General features: G+C 37.3%; 1 protein-coding gene across 1 annotated transcript in view; it reads right to left on the bottom strand.

Moving 5' to 3' along the window:
• Positions 1-8,722: 8,722 nt before the first annotated feature.
• tekt3 (tektin 3) overlaps positions 8,723-16,996 on the bottom strand; it is a 34,951-nt gene continuing 26,677 nt past the window's right edge. The window contains exon 8 of the mRNA XM_048610894.1: positions 8,723-9,805. Coding sequence (XP_048466851.1) covers positions 9,589-9,805 — 217 coding nt within the window. The 3' untranslated portion in view covers positions 8,723-9,588. The remainder of the gene's footprint in view (positions 9,806-16,996) is intronic.

Raw genomic sequence — 16,996 nt, 5'->3', positions numbered from 1 at the left:
AGTCATGATCCAAGTTCTGCACTCTCCATGGCAACACCTCCGACATTCAAAGTCCACATACCAACCGCATAGCATAAACAATGATGGTGCAGGTCAGGCAGCATCTGTGGAGGGAGGAACAGAAGACTGGTCTGACTTCTTCAGAACAGCAATACTTAACAGCATCATCATCTGCGCTCTGGTCTCATTCACTCTAAACTTTGCTTACCCTTTGCATTGGTATTCTTGTGAATTGACCTGGTATGTGGAAGACAAATATCTTTGAAGAGTTTAGAAGAGCTGTCTTTTTTCCAGCAAAACTCAAGCTCTGCACTACTAAACAACTATCATATTTATTGTCGATCTTAGAAAATATACATGTCAAAATAATCAGCACTAATCACTTCAGGCTAATATTACATTACATTTTGTGGTAGATTGCTGTCCTCAGCGCATGGGTGGCAAGGTGACAAAGCAGCAAATTCAACTATTTATAGAGAAAGCTCTATTTCCACGAACTGGAATTGATTAAATGAAAATAAGATAGTTTCTGTTTGGGTGATCTGTACTGCTGGATAACTGCCTGAACAGCAAAGAATAAAATTTATCCTTTTAAGCTCACATATGGAATAATGAGACAAAGATCCTTTTAGTTCATTGCTAAGATCATATTTTAAGTTGAAGGAGTTGATAAAACAAATAATCTAGATTAAAAACCAAAAGAACTGTGGATGCTGTAAATCAGGAACAAAAACAAAGTTGCTGGAAAAGCTCAGCAGGTCTGGCAGAACTGATGAAGGGTCACCGGACCTGAAACGTTAACTCTGTTTTCTCCTTCACAAATAATCTAGATTTCTGGACTTCTGTTTTTGTTCTGTTTTCCCCCACATTTCTGTAACCACATTCTTGAATGTTAATCTTTTACTTGCTCAGTCACTGCTACACTGAACTTTCCTATGTGCCCTAAGGGGTAGCACAGTGGCTCAGTGGTTAGCACTGCTGCCTCACAGTGCTAGGGATTTGGGTTCAATTCCATTGTCAGGCGACTATCTGTGCGGAGTTTGCATAATCTCCTCGTGTCTGCGTGGGTTTCCTCCCACAATCCAAAGATGTGCAGGCTAGGTGGATTGGCCATGCTAAATTGCCCGTAGTGTTCAGGGATGTAGGTGGGTTATAGGGAGGATGGGTATGGGTGGGATGTTCTGAGGGTCAGTGTGGACTTGTTGGGCCAAAGGGCCTGTTTCCACACTGTCAGGATTCTATATTCTAATGTTATCCTATGTAGACATCATCATGCTTACATCTCTGCTGTGTTGTAATATCCCAGTAAAGTTTCTTTTGTGAGTCTTCTCTTAAATCTTAAAGTTAGGGAAGTTCTTACCACCCTTAGTTTGCCCTTACTTTTCCAATCTTCAAGTCTTTAAATCTTAAACTGGTGACGTCAAGTCATCGTCCATAATTAACTTTGGTTTCTCATCTGCAGGGCTTTCTTTCAATTTCTTGCCAAATTTGTCCCACACTTGAATTTTCTCAATTCACGCAAAGGCTTAACCATTAAGAAATGAAATCAAGTATTATATAACTGAACATTAACTGAGTTTTAAATTATTTTGAGTTAAATTCCTCCAACGTCACAATTAACAATTTGAAAAATGGTTTGTTAGAAGCTTCCTCAAAACATACTTAACATAACATTTCTTAAATGATCAACTTCTGAAGCAGCTTTTGATGGCGTCCATGCATAAAGCTGATAACTACTGACTAGACATTGGCCAACCACTAAACACTGCTTGTCAGACAGCCCAGGAGCTCCTTTTATTGTCAGATGGTTTCATGTGATCCACATATTTCTTTAGCACAAGCAAACAAGTTCAGTTAGCCTGTGGTGTAAGGAAAATTTGTGCTTGGCACACTGTTTTAAGAGTTGCAAAAAGTATTTCATCAACAAGTCAGAATCAAATGGCATTTGAACTCAAATAGAATCCTTTACACCATTGAAAACAGATGAACTTGTGACGTTGTTGAAAATGTGTCTGTGCTGGGTCAAGCAAGAGAATTGGCAATACCTATGGGCAGGAGAAGCACTTGCTTTTGGATGTGCGCTCTATGTCTAATCTTTCCAAATGCAAATATCAAAATGTCCAAAGAAGAGCAGCTATAATGTTATTTTTGTCCATCTAATGCATCAAACAAAAATAATTAGCTTTTTATTTATGATTCCCTTCCCTGCCTTCTAAACACGCCTGGTGTCCTCTTCATGCTGGGGTACAGTTCCAGGGATGTTAGCAACACCAGAATAATACCCTGCCAAAATTGTTACTGCTCAGGTGTGAGTCCTGACAGAGTATCTCAGGCTAATAGTTTGGAAAGACAAATCAGCTAAGTCTTATCACATTCCAGTCTTTCTAAGTTGATTTAGGAATGACTTATAATATCATTCTGTTTATCGATACCCATTTATTTCTTTAATAAAAGATTACAAGCCACTTAGTCAAACTGATGATTCTCAGATAAAAGTGAAATACTGCAGATGCTAGAAATCTGAAATAAAAACAGAAAGTACCAAAGAAACACAGCAGGTATGCCAGCATCTATGGAGATACAAGACTAATACAACTCTTCTTCAGAACCCATCACTCAGGGATTAATACTTATTTCTGGCATGACGTGTGCATTTTGAACAAAATATTCCAAGTTATTTAAAATTTGGGAAGTAACAGTGAATATTTTTTGAATAATCTATAGGAACTGTGTCATATTATCATTACATGTAACCATAATATCCAGCTCTACGTTCACTCTATTTACTCATGTGTCTTAAACACAATTCACACTTTATCTCACAATCAGATTGTCATAGTCTGTCGCTGACCTTGTTGCACATACAAATAATACTTTCACTTTCAGGCATTGAGTTTCAAGGAAAGGATTTACTTGAAGTTCTCTGATTAGGTTCTTATTATTTCTTTGTGGAGGTCTGTAATTTGTGCAGTTAACATGTAAGACTGGAGAACACGTGTTATTCTGCACAAAAAGACTACTGTAGTAGCAGCAGGCTATACTTAAAGGTTCCAGCAAATTTCAGTTGGTTGATTGCAATGCAGTTCATAATATATACAGTGTATGATCTGGCTGGGGTAGTTGTGTCTCAACTGTCTATTACATTCATCCAAATTACTGCAGACTTCCTTGTAATTGAGTAATATGCTCTACCAGTATAATATGGCAAACATATATATTAAACACAAATCAAAGTGTAGAATGTCAATAACTTTGGTAACTTATACTTAACGGCAATAAATATAAACTACTCAATGGCAAGTCATGGAATACAATTACTTCACGAAAGAAAAGGTCTCATAATATGTCTGTGGCAAATTTATAAACATTTGATTAAATTAGAGCTCATGAGTGAAATCATTTTGTATCACTGGTACTTACTTCAGGGGCTTATTTCAGGAGATTGTTTACTGGGGCATTTCAAATAAAATGCACAATCTTTTTCATAGTTATGCAGGTATTTTGATTTGTGGCTCCTTTGAAGCTTCCTATTTTCTGACATCCATAGAGTCATATTCCATTTCAAGTTGTGCTTTCAGAACAGATGAGAAAGCAATTGGATGGGAAATGTTGAGCTATGATGTATGTGGACATTTCAGGGTGAGTATCCGAACCTACAGTCAATCATTATCCACTTCAATAGGGTATCACATATTAGTCCCATGAACTGTTGTCAGTCCAAAGTATATCTGATTTCTATTACTAAAGGTAAAGTCGACATAGTCCCAGAGAGCTGCTTTCTCATCAGAGAGGGATGACAGGTGATGGTTTAACCTGAGGTCCACAATAGCTCAGGTGAGGGGAGAGGCTGAGGCAGAGTCCTTCATGGTAACCTCAGCCAGTGTGGGAATTGAACCCAAACTATTGGCGTCACTCTGCATTGCAAACCAGCCATCCAAGCTATCCAATCCCCTTAGTGCCGCTATACTGAGTTCCCAGTGAACACGATCTATATATGATATTATCTTCAAGTACAAAACCTACCATATGGTTTCACCAGCCTTTGCGTGCAGATGGTCCTTTACGCGGCACGGTGGCTCAGTGGTTAGCACTGCAGCCTCACAGTGCTAGGGTCCCAGGTTCGATTCTAGCCTCGGGCGACTGTCTGTGCGGAGTTTGCACATTCTCCCTGTGTCTGCATGGGTTTCCTCCCACAGTCCAAAGATGTGCAGGCTAGGTGGATTGGCCATGCTAAATTGCCCATAGTGTTCAGGGGTGATGTGGGTTATAGGGGGATGGGTCTGGGTGGGATGCTGCAAGGGTCGGTGTGGACTTGTTGGGCCGAAGGGCCTGTTTCCACACTGTAGGGATTCTATGAACATCCAAGAAGAAGTGAACAGAGAACAACCATGCTTTTGACAGGAATTTACTGTCAGTGAAAAATTAATGTTAACTCTGGATAGAATAAACATGTTTAAATTGAAAGATACTGTATTGTGAGTGGAATGTTGTCAATCTTCCACATCTAGTGACAGGCACAGATATTTGTGGGTATCTATATGGAGAGGATTACAGGGGTTATCAGGCCATCAGAAAACACGATTAATGTGAAGGAGTTACCAAATGTAATATCAATACTTTGTTTATTTATTTATTTTTCTCTCCAACTGCAGCCATCTAGATTGAGAGGTTGACAGGCGTGCTAGTCAGGAAAGCTGAAGGGAGACATTATGAATGAAAAGCTGAATGATCATGGAGGTTGTTGATGGGAGATCTGATTGTGAGTTAAGGTGGAGGGAGTCCTATGATGGGAGCAAAGCCGATTATTTGAGGAACAGGGAAAGCACTTCTGCTTCTTTTGGCCCATAATTAATACAGCGAACCCAAAGGAAAAAAAAACAGTAAAAACTGCAAGTGACATACTCCAGTATGCCCAGTACATTAATTTCTAAGTTTTATGAGATTTTGTTTTACTGCTTTTATTCCCTCTGAGAAGACATTTAACTGCTATCCAACCCTTCTCTCCTTCCTTTACCTGCCAGGTTTTCCAAGCCCTGGGAAACCCACATTAGAGTTACTAAATTTAAAGGCAAGTTCAATAGACAAAGTAATCATGTCCTCTCTTTCCTTTCTGCATAGAGTTTTCATATGAGTTCCTAATAAATGTGATCAGAATGGTCTTGTGTGAAGTTCAAGTTCAAGCTTGTGGCTTGAGTTGGAATTTGACCTTCAACTGATGAAGCAGCTGTGATTCACCAGCTGAGCGTAAGAAATAGGAGCAGATGTAGGCCATTTGGCCCCACAGACCTGCCTGACCATTCAATAAAATCATGGCTGATCTGCCTCAGGCCTCAACTCCACTTTCATGCCAGCTCATCATAGCCTCAACAACCTGATATTTACCCTCTGGGCGAGGAACTTCTTTCACATCTCAGTTTTAAATGAGTATTCCCTTACTTTGTAACTACGGCCCCCTTGTTGAGATTCCCTCAGTGGTGGAAACATCTCAATTATATCTTGTCGAGCCCCTTTACAAGCTTGATAAGATCACCCATCATTTTTCTAAACTCTAAAGAATAAAACCTTAACCTGTTTAGCCATTCTAAATGTGTCAACACTTTTATCCCAGGAATTAGCTTACTGAATGCTTTGAACTGCCTCTAATGCAAGCATATCCTTTCTTAAGCACAGTTGTGGTTTTGTTTTTTAAGTTGTTCGTAAATTCTTTAATTTTACGGAGTTAAATCCTCTCTACACACAAATCAGACACACAAATTGGCATTAAATGTTAATTAAAGCTTTATTTCATTTGAATTTCTTTCTGCCTTCATTTTCCCAATTTTTTGAATGTTAGAAGATTCTGTTAATTGTATAAACTCTGTCTTATTGTATAAATTAAGGTTAAGTGCATACAAGAGGAGGGGAGCTCATTGGATACATAATAAAGAAACACTACTTTCTAAAACCAGTCAATAGGACAGGGGCCGGAGTGCATTATCAGCCCTGTGAATATTATTTTAACTTGATAAGTTCCCTTTGAAGTTTTTTTTTACAGTTCCCCATTTAAGAAGTGACTGATTACTTAACTATGATAATAGGTTGTATTTTGCTCAAAATACTATTTTAAATAGGAGACAATTACTGAGACTGGTAGAGTGAGGAGTTATGCATTCGTAATGGCTTATTTTTCTAGGCTCCTCTTTACCCTAACTCAGAAGGTTTCGCACTATAAGCAAAATATCACTTTTGTTTTGAAAGATCAGTGAATTCTCAGGGTGATTTTGAAGTACTTACAATTGCTTTAAACTTGCATTCAGCGTTTGATGATTGTCTGTCCTGTCTCTTAGCTTATTTGATTTTGACTGACTCTATGGTACCAATGTTGTTCCATGAAGACAGTTACAGGTCAATGAAACTAAGGAACAAAACACTATAAACTAATATGAAACACTAGTTGTCATTCATATAATGCATTGCATATGCAAACCTTTGATTTGTTCACTGATGCCCGTATGTCAATTAAAGGCAGCTTTGTTCATAGACATGAGTGAACAAAGTTTTTACAAGTTGTTAACATACCTTCTACTTTGTAATTCAAAACTTTTATTTCTTTGCTGAGCCTTACATTACTGATTTGTTGCTGCTAATTATTTAACAGACATTTATACAATGTGAGTCATATTATTTAACTTTTGCAGATTGAGAATTCCAGTCAACATTTCTCTAATTATACTTATTGGCAGTGCCTACACTCTTGTATTTAAATTAGTTCAGTTCAGTGAATGGCTCAGCATGGAGTAGTTTTCCAGTCGAGGTTAAGGGACAACACTTTCTCCACTGCTACGAGCAATGTCACTTGCACAAAACAAAAATCACTTTCCAAGCAACCCGTAGTAATAACAACTGTATCTCATTTTATTTGAGCATATTTTAGCTAATGATCTTTAATATTCTAGAATGTTCCTGGTGTTTTGTTAAGAACAAGCTTCAAACACTGTCATTCTCTCTTCCCACTCTGGAATGCTTCAACACTTACATTCGGAATGACAGAACATGGGCCTATATGCCCATCGTGAATTTTGGATTAGACTGAAGGAGCCGAATGGCTTACTGCTGTTACCAATCCTTATTGTCTCCGCTCAGCTGCTCCTTTTTATTAAAAGAATGCAGGAATACACCATCTCATAGAATGACATTCTTTTATGCATGCTTTACTGGAGTGAAGCAAGAAAAATTTGAAATCATATAGCATCTTTTAATGATCCAAAGATAGTAGGAACTGCAGATGCTGGAGAATCCGAGACAACAAGGTGCAGGGCTGGATGAACACAGCAGGCCAAGCAGCATCATAGGAGCAGAGAGGCTGATGTTTCGGGCAGAATGATCCAAGATAGTTTACAGGATTATAATCAGACAAAAATAATTGTCCAGCTAAAGAAGGACCAATCAAGAGGAGTGATCAAAATATTGATCAAATAGTTGGGAAACCTTAAATTACCAGAGGGAATTGGTGAGGTGTAAGTTCTTGTAGGGAACAAACACCAGAACTTGGGGACTAAATGGGTGAAGGCACAGGCGAGTAAAGTGGGAACATGCACAAGAGGCTAGAATTGAAGGAAGAATGGTGGGGATGTGGTGGGGGTGTACTGTTGAGGAGGTGAAGTTGACTAAATGGTGTGTGGCAAAGCCATGATGGGTTTTAAACACAAGGTGAGTCAATATACGTAGGCAAGGACAGAGCTTATGATTTAATTTATTATTGTCACATGTACCAATATAGGGTGAAAAGTATTGTATTGCAGGCTAACCAGACAAATCGTACCTTACCTAAGTAAATCAGGGTAATAGAACAGAATGCAGAATACACTGTTAAATAGTTATTAGTGAACAATTGGCATAAGAAAGGGTGAAAGCAGTCGAGTGTTAGATAAGTTGAATTTTACAGTATTTAAAGGATGAAAGACTGACCCGGATAGTATTGGACCAGAATTCTGCAACTGTGGAACCTTTGAACGGACATTTAGGGGTACAGGGAATTGAAAAGAGATGCACGATTACGATTGTCTCACATAATATATAACATTTACCTTTCCATGTGAATAAACCATCTGAAAATCAGGAAATTGAACTAATAAACCTAGCTTTTAAGCAGTTTGTCCGTGTATTTATATATTATTTTATTCTCAAGATGTCATGAGCAAGACCGACATTTGTTGTCCATCCATCATTACCTTTGAACTGATTGGCTCTCCAGGCCCTTTCAGAGGGCAATTCAGAGTGAACCACGTTTCAGTTGAGCTGAAATCACAAGCAGACCAGACAGGCAATGACAGATTAAATTTAGCAGATTTTCTTCCCTCAAGGACATTTGTGAGCCAAATGGGTTTTTACAACAATTGAGACATGGTGCTGGATTTTCCCATCTTTTGGCTGAGTGTTGTTTCCCTCCATGACCCATGGCAACTTTTCTCACACGGTCTTTCACTGCTTATCTCGCTAATAATGCAACCATGCTACACCATGACTTTTTTGTTCAATCATGCAGTCAGAGACAGAAGAGCTTGCTGCTACTGAGACCTTCTGATGAATGATTTACAAGTGAGCTGATTATTCTGTTCAAAATTTAAATCCCAGGATAGTTTGTAAAGTTCATATTTCTTTTTAATATTATTAAATATCAATCACATAAATGATCACATAAAAACAATCACATAAAAACAAATTTCTTACTATTAACCCTTACCATTGTGAAACTTAGCTCAATAGAAAAAAAATTGCTTGCAGTACTGAAGGTAACAATCCCTTCCTTTCACTATTAAAACATTGTTTAGGTTAGTTTTTGTTTTAGATATGTGTTATGATGTGAATAAAGACTTTTATTGTTTATTGTAAAAAACCCTTTGGTGATTAATAACAACTTTTCATCTCAACTCACCCAATAGCATGCAGTACAGATCAAATTCGAGGAAGCTGCTTAATGATAAACATCAGCAAACAATTCATATCAATTCACAAAGACAAACAAAAATCAGTTTTCACAAGATCACCTATTGCTGCACTAAAAGAAGAGATTGCATGAAAATAAAGAATCACACAGCACAGGAGGCTATTTGATTCATCAACTTTGCGCTGACTTTTTGAAAGAATAAAACATTAGTCTTCGTCCTACTTTATCATCAATCTGCAAGTTTCTGCTTTTCAGCAAATATCCATCACCTTTTTGAAATGCGTATTCTAAACTGATGGCCCATCTACCACATGTGAAAATCACCAGCCATAATATGTTGCATCATATAATCTATAAAATATCAGTACCATGCAGTGTACCAAGACTTATTTACAAGATTGTTCAATAGGAACAGAGCACCCATAAAGTAAATAAAACACCTCAGTGATGATGTTGAGTTTCAGATAGTCTTTAATTTGTCAAAGGATCTTAACTCACTGGTGCTTGTAGCATTTGTGAATTACACGTCTTCTATACTCAGTAAAGATTTTCAAACAGCACTCCATCACCAGAAAGTAATCTATTTTTTCAGCAACTGTACCATTGATAATGTCAGGTAAATCTGTCATTGTAACCTAAAAGACAATGTCTTTTTTCTTTATTCATGTGTATCCAACCAGTCTTGGAGTACTTGGGAAACTTTTACGCATTCCCATACATTTTTCTTGGTCAATAAAGAGTGTGTTTGCTTTTACGGAGAGGTCATACTCCAGGGATGATTTTTTATGTACCAGCATTTGTAGAGTGTCTTCAGCATCCTTAAGCCTCTGCTGCAAGGTCTGAATGGTGTTATCAAGTTCACGGACTTCATTTACAAGGCTGTAACAAAGACATGAAAAAATGGCCTCAACAAACTTTTTAAGTAAAGTTTTAAGTGAAATATAACTCCAGCAATTTTTTTTCATTATATCCCTTTCCGCTCTTCCATTTGGTGACTATGAAGATTCCTTACTTATTTACTGTGCTGCTGATTACGGAATATTGTGCTACCTTAGCTGACCCATGTTGCATCTTTGTCCAGGAGTAGGACGCTTATTTCAGTCATGAATCTCGTAGTGTAATGATGGAACTACATGAGGACAATATTTATCCACAATTCTCACTAGGCAAATCAAGGTGGTTTAAACATAGAAACATAAAAGCAGAGAACTATATCTACCTCCCTCTTGTTTTGGCCTCAAGCACTTTCTGAGGTAATGAATTCCACAGGCTCACCACTCTTTGGATGAGGAAATTTTTCATCTCAGTCCTAAATGGTTTAAATGCTTAAACTATGACCTTTGGTTCTGGACCCCCCACCTATCGAGCATATCCTTCCTGCATCTAACCTGTCTGGTTCTGTTAGAATTTTATAGGTTTCTATTATATTCCCATCTCATTCTTCTAAACCATAGAATCCTGAACAACTCAATCTCTCCTCATATGTCAGTCCTGACGGCCCAGGAATCAATTTGGTAAACTTAACCCTAATCTCTATAGCAAGAACATCCTTTGTCAGATAAGGAAATGAAAACTGCAAGCAATTTTCCAGGTGTGACCTCACCAATGCCCTGTTTAATTGCAGTAAGACATCCTTGTTCCTGAACTCGAATCCTCTCACTATGAAGGCCAACATACAGTTTGCTTTCTTTATTACCTGCTACACCTGCATGCTTATTTTCAAAGAGTGATGCACATTGGCACCCAGATCGCATTACATATTGTTGGAAAAACTCAACAGGTCTGGCTGCATCTGTGGAGAGAAATCAGAGGTAATGTTTTGGGTTCAGTGACCTTTCTTCAGAACTGTTCTGTCCTGAGTTGTTCCAGCAATTTCTGTTTTTGTTTCTAATTTCCAGCATCCGCAATTCTTTCTTTTTTCTTGCTCATTAAACATTCTCCCTCTCAGTTTGTAGCTTAAACTATGATAATATAAACTATAATAATCTGCCTTCCTATCTTTGCTATCAAAATCAATAAACTCCCATTTATCCATATAATACTGCATCTGCCATGCATTTGCCCAATCACTCAGCTTGTCCAAAGCACCCTGCAACATCTCTACATCCTCCTCATAGCTCACCCTTCCACCTAGCTTTATGCCATCTCCAAATTTTGTGATATTACATTTAGTTCTCTCATCTAGATCATTAACATATATTATAAATAAATGGAGTCCTGATACTGATCCCTGCAGTTTCCTACTATTCACTGCCTGCCATTTAGAAAAATGCCCATTTATCCACATGCTTTGTTTCCTGTCGGATAACCAATTTTCTGCTCATCGCAATACATTACTCCCAATCCCATGCACTTTAATTTTAAGCATTAATCTCTTACGTGGGACTTTGTTGAAAACCTTCTGAAAATCCAAATAAACCCCTTGAAGAATTCCAGTAGATTTGTCAAGCATGATTTCCCTTTTGTAAATCCATGCTGATTGTGTCTGATTCTACTACTGTTTTCTAAGTGCTCTGCTATAAAATACTTGACAACAGATTCTAGCATCTTCCGCACTACTGACATCAGACTCACTGGTCTATAATTTCCTGTTTTCTCTCTACCTTTCTTTTTAAATAGTGGGGTTACATTAGCTATGCTCCAATCTGTAGGAACTGTTCCAGTGCCTAAAGAATCTTGAAAGTTGATTACCAATGCACCCACTATTTCTGAGGCCATTCCCTTAAGTGCTCTGGGACGTAGATTATCAGACCCTCGGGCTTTTAAAGCCTTCAAATCATCAATTTCTTCAGCACTGTTTCTCTACTCATACTGATTTGCTTCAAGTCCCCATCATTTCCAGAATGCGTCCTGCTTTGTGAAGTTATTTGATAAGTTCAATGCTAAATTAATCAATTTTCAAGGTCAGTGCATTTAATTGCAAGCAAGAACATTCATTTCATTAATCACAAATAATTATTTGTTTTTGTATAAAACATTAGATTTTAGCATTCTTTTCTTCTAGGTCATGCAGTTAATTATCCTGGAATAATTCCACCACACATGCAGAATAATTAAGAGAAAAGACTAGGAATAAACAACGGGCCTCAACAAATCAGTAGAGTAGACAGGAGACAAACGCCGCAACAAATAAATATTGAAATGATCTATGTAGAAGAGCGAGCAATGTAAACAAGAACATTACCTTTGTGTTTTAGTTTCCCATTTCAGCATTAATATTACCAGAAGGTTATATTCTCAAAATTTGTTATTTGGTACTATAAGTAAATCCAAACATTTTGATTTATTTCCATCAGGCCTCAATTATAAGAAAAAAAACAAAATAGCGTCTTAATGTAAAACAAAGAATAGCAGATGCTGGAAATCTGAAATAAAGACAGAAAATAATGGAGAAACTCAACAGGTCTGGCAGAATCTGTGAAGAGAAACAGAATTTTGAATCCAGTGACCCTTCATTAGAGAAGTAGTATGATCTTCAGTATAATCCAAATATTTAACTTATCATCTTCTACCTACAACTACAATTAGTTCACAAATAACTATATTTTTGCTAATATATGAAAAATAACATTTTTGGGATTCTGGCAACTCTAAATTGAATTCAATAAAACTAATTTATCATTTATTTTTGTTAATACAGTTTTTAAGGAACAGGACCATTGACATTATTACAAGTAAAAGTAACAGTTCATGTCAGCAGTAATTTGATAGCCTATTTCTCATGAATTGCTGATCTTTTGTACTCATGAAGTAAGCTCTTCATTTCAGGCAATTTATCTACCTTCAAAAGTATTCAGTAAAAATCCACAATGTTGTTTGTTAAAATTGAAAATATAGGCACAGCATATATTTGATATTGTCTCATCATAACCTGGACATGATTGATATTTAGTTGCTGATCATGTTGTAAAAATGATTTTCAGGTGCTAAAACTGCAACTGACCAACATTCTACTGGGTTAGTTTAAAAAAAACTCTCTAGAAATATCTTACTTCCTTTCTTCATTCAGAATATGAAAGATCCATATCTAACCCAAGTACATTAATACACACTGAGCTCTGGGTATAATGCTGCAAGGAAATATATTCACAAAACAGGAAATTACCTTTGGTATCCTACCAATAAGTGAGTATCCAATGGCTGTAATTATATCATTCACATCTCCAGTGGGAAGGTTTCTTTGAAGTTCAAACAGGTTTATGTTATTGTGAAGACAGCATGTCTGAGGTCCTTTGAAAAGCTGCACAGTTGCCATGATCATAGCAACAGTCTCTATGTTAGCCACACTGTTGTTATATCACGTTCATAATGTTTCCACCTTTTTACAACAAACATTTCACAATGCATTCTGTGACAATTTGCTGACTCAAGATGACACTGTGGAGATTCTGGGCAGGTTATGTAATGAATTTAAAACAATGGGTGGAAGCTGACAGACCGAGTGGGTACTCAGAATTTTTTGAAATTATAAAGAAGCAAACTTCTAGCTACGGGAATTAGCATTCATATTTGGATCCCTTACAGATTAGCAACAATAGGAAATTCTCATCCAACTGGTCACTTATGAGAAGTATTTCAACAGTGCGCAGAATACTCAGTGTCTCACAATAAAGACCTTGCATCCTAAAGTAGCTAACACTAAAGATTTTTGTATCCATATAATTACTAACACTTCTGAAGAACACGTGCTGTTTTATTAGTAAAACAAAATTCTTGTTCTCCTCGTGTCTTAGTGAAAAATGCACAGCTCAGAGTGTTACTGAACATTGTAATACAGGAAGGTTCTAGGTCCACTGTTCAGTCTGTGCTGTGTTAAGTGATTTATGTCAGCATGTCATTGTGCACACAATGTCTGCCTGTGTTCCAATGAAGAAAGAGGGCTCTTTCTGATAGGAATACAGTTACTACTAATACGAAGTTTGAGTGCATGGGCTTTGAATGGTAACCTAATAAAACTTAGCTGCAATTTTCTTTGTGATTGAGAAGTCTGCTGATATTTATTGTCTTGACTCACACATGAGGAACAACAATTTTATCAACGTAACAATGTATGGCTATGAGATCACCTGTGGAAGTACAGCAGAGCAGCAGACCAAAGTCTGAATATAGCACAAGCATAGTTTCTGACCTCTGCTCAACGATCAATGGATAAAACATCTTGTAGTGCAGACATATGGCATTGTGCTTGATATACTCTTATTGATACAGTTTCCTTCGGTTCTTCCCTGTCACCATATCCATAAAATTACACATCTACCCCATCACCAGCGAAGGCATAATTGAGAAGAAATTCTGAGGTGCTGCAGAAACATCTTTTTCATAATCTGGAGGACTCACTAAGATGAAAATAAATATAATTTGATCTGCCTGTTAAAGGGATTATTAAATTACGATTCTTGTCACAATGCATCTGTTAAAGGTGGAGTTAATTAATCAACAAGAACAATATTTTGATGGTTTGGTTGAATATGTGCTCCATATCCATTCCAAATACATTATGATGGCTGATTTCTCAGTTATCTATCCTTTAACTTTTTTTATGACTTTCCAGTCCAATTATCTATAATTGTACCAGGAGACACAGAGTTGTTTATGCGGCCCTGAGTGTGGCCAGTTACAATGGGTTACCAAGCCAGTGTATGGTTATTGCAAACCACAGCATATTTCTTTCCTGCTCAGATGATTGGCATCCTTTGCTATAAAGCAGGTCACCCCACCTAATGGATTTGTTCAGAACTGGCCAAAAGGTTGCAGAGTCAGACTTTGCTGCACCTTGTCATTCTGATACCACAGACCTATATACTGCGCTCCAACTGTCATTCTATTTCTCATTCATGCTTACTTTAATGAGGTTTTATTCACACGATTTTGCTGTACATTTTAACAGGGAAAATTTGCCTGTACTGATTCACGAAAAGTAGAAATAAAATCAATATTGTAGATAAAATACATGGAAGGGAGGAGTTTATGCACTTAACATCCTTTTATTTACTTTCTCTTCATTTAGGGACAAAAATTGTGCAGATAATGATGAGAGCCTAATAGTACAAGGGATGCAAAATAATGGATACAAATGAAAAATTGTGCAATACGGACTTCAACCCCCGGTTCACTGTCAGACAGTTTTCGTTTGAGTTATCAAAAAAAGATCATTAGGGATAAAATCAATACATATCTTGTTTGACGGAGATCATATCAGGGATACTAAATACAACGTCAGGTAAAGAAGGTCATTTCTGACCAATCTCATTGAATTTTTTTGAGAATATTATCAATCTGTGCAGGAGGGTAATCTGGCATCTGTAGACTTCATATTTTGGAGGGACTTTGAGTTAGGGATAGTTTGATTGAGTTTTAGAAAATGATGGGGAGACCAGGTTGTGTAAAGCAATTATTTAAAGTAAATGGGATGGGGAAAACTGGGAGTGAGGATTATAAATTTTGAAAGGGGAACAGTTTTTTTTTTAAATTGTTATTTGTTCGTGGGATGTGATTATTTTTGGCAAAACGAACATTTATTGTCCATTTGTAATTCTCCTTTTATAGGAGATATAGCTCTGAAATTAGATGTTCTTAACTATTCCCAGTCAATTATGGACCTATGAAATAGGTTTTTAGCTCCTCCAGTGAATTTTAAATTATTGTTTCCTTCAAACAAGAGTTGCATCTTAAGCTGACTGGAATGGAGAGCATCTCATATAAGAGGTGGATATCCTTGAATATAAAACTGGATTAATGCAACATATTGGTTGAGTTTTGATCACCTGTTTGGCGTTGAAGGGGAATTTTCCATTTCCCAGTAATTCAGTTGTATAAAACACTGATAATACCTCTGTTGGAATCAGTCCTGGGCACCACACTTTAGATAGGATAGCAAAGTATTAGGGTACAGAAGAGGTTTATTAGATTAGCAGCAGGAGTGAGAGGATAATTTCAGTTATGAAGAGAAAGGTTGGGGATAGTCTCCTTAGATATGAGAACATCAAGAAGAGGTTTGACAGAGGTATTCAAAGCCAGGAACACTTGGTCAATTAAACAAGGAAAAACTGTTTCCAGGCAAATGTGTTAATAACTACAGGGCACAGGATTACAATGGTTGGCAAACAGCTGACACAAGAAAACAGTTCTTCCAGAAAGTTCTTGTGACCTAGAATGCACTGCCTGAAAAGGAGTGGAAAAAGATTCGATCATAATATTCAAAAGAGAATTGGCTAAATATTTAGAAGGGAAAGAGAGGACAGGGAAAGGTCAAAGGACTGGGTATTAATTGGAAACCTCCCTCAGAGAACTGGTGCTGGCATGATCAACCAAATGGCTTTCTTCTGTGCCATATCATTCTATGATTCTAACTGGCTTGGTGTTAGGTTGCCTTTCCCAAGAGGTTACATGGAGTCATACAGCATGGAAACAGAACCCTCGGTCCAACCAGTCCATGCCGACCACAATCCCGAACTAAATTAGTCCCACCTGCTTGCGCTTGGCCCATATCCCTCCAAATACTTCTTACTTATGGACTTATCCAAATGTCTTTTAAATGTTGTAACTGTTCCCCCATCCAACACTTCCTCCGGATGTTCATTCCGCACATAAACCATGCTCTGTGTAAAAAAAATTGTCCCTCATATCTTTTTTAAATCTTTCTCCTTAAAAATATGCCCCCTAGCCTTGAAATTCCCCACCCTAGGGAAAAGACAGCTGCTGTTCACCTCATCTATACCGTTCCTGATTTTATAAACGCCTATAGGGTCACCCCTCGACCTCCTATTCTTAGTGGAAAAAGTCCCTACATATCCAGCCTCTCCTTATAACTCAAACCTTCCATTCCCGTATCTGCTATTTGGGGATTTTACGTATTGTAATAATTCTACTTGTATGGGACATGTTATAAGATTCAGTTTGTTTTCCCTTTTTGATATTATTGTATGATTGTAATTTTGTGTGTTTTGTTCTGGTGGCAAGAGAAAGGAGGTTTATGTAAAAAGTACAAATAGGATGGCAAGTACATGAGGAAGCAAAGGCACTCACTATTGTCGAAATAAAAACCGAAAGAACTGCAGATGCTGTAAATCA

This window comes from Rhincodon typus, chromosome 23, assembly GCF_021869965.1.
Source record: "Rhincodon typus isolate 14 chromosome 23, sRhiTyp1.1, whole genome shotgun sequence".
Classification (NCBI taxonomy): domain Eukaryota; kingdom Metazoa; phylum Chordata; class Chondrichthyes; order Orectolobiformes; family Rhincodontidae; genus Rhincodon; species Rhincodon typus.
The sequence above is the reverse complement of the archived record's forward strand: the minus strand, read 5'-3'. Positions and strand labels throughout refer to the sequence as shown.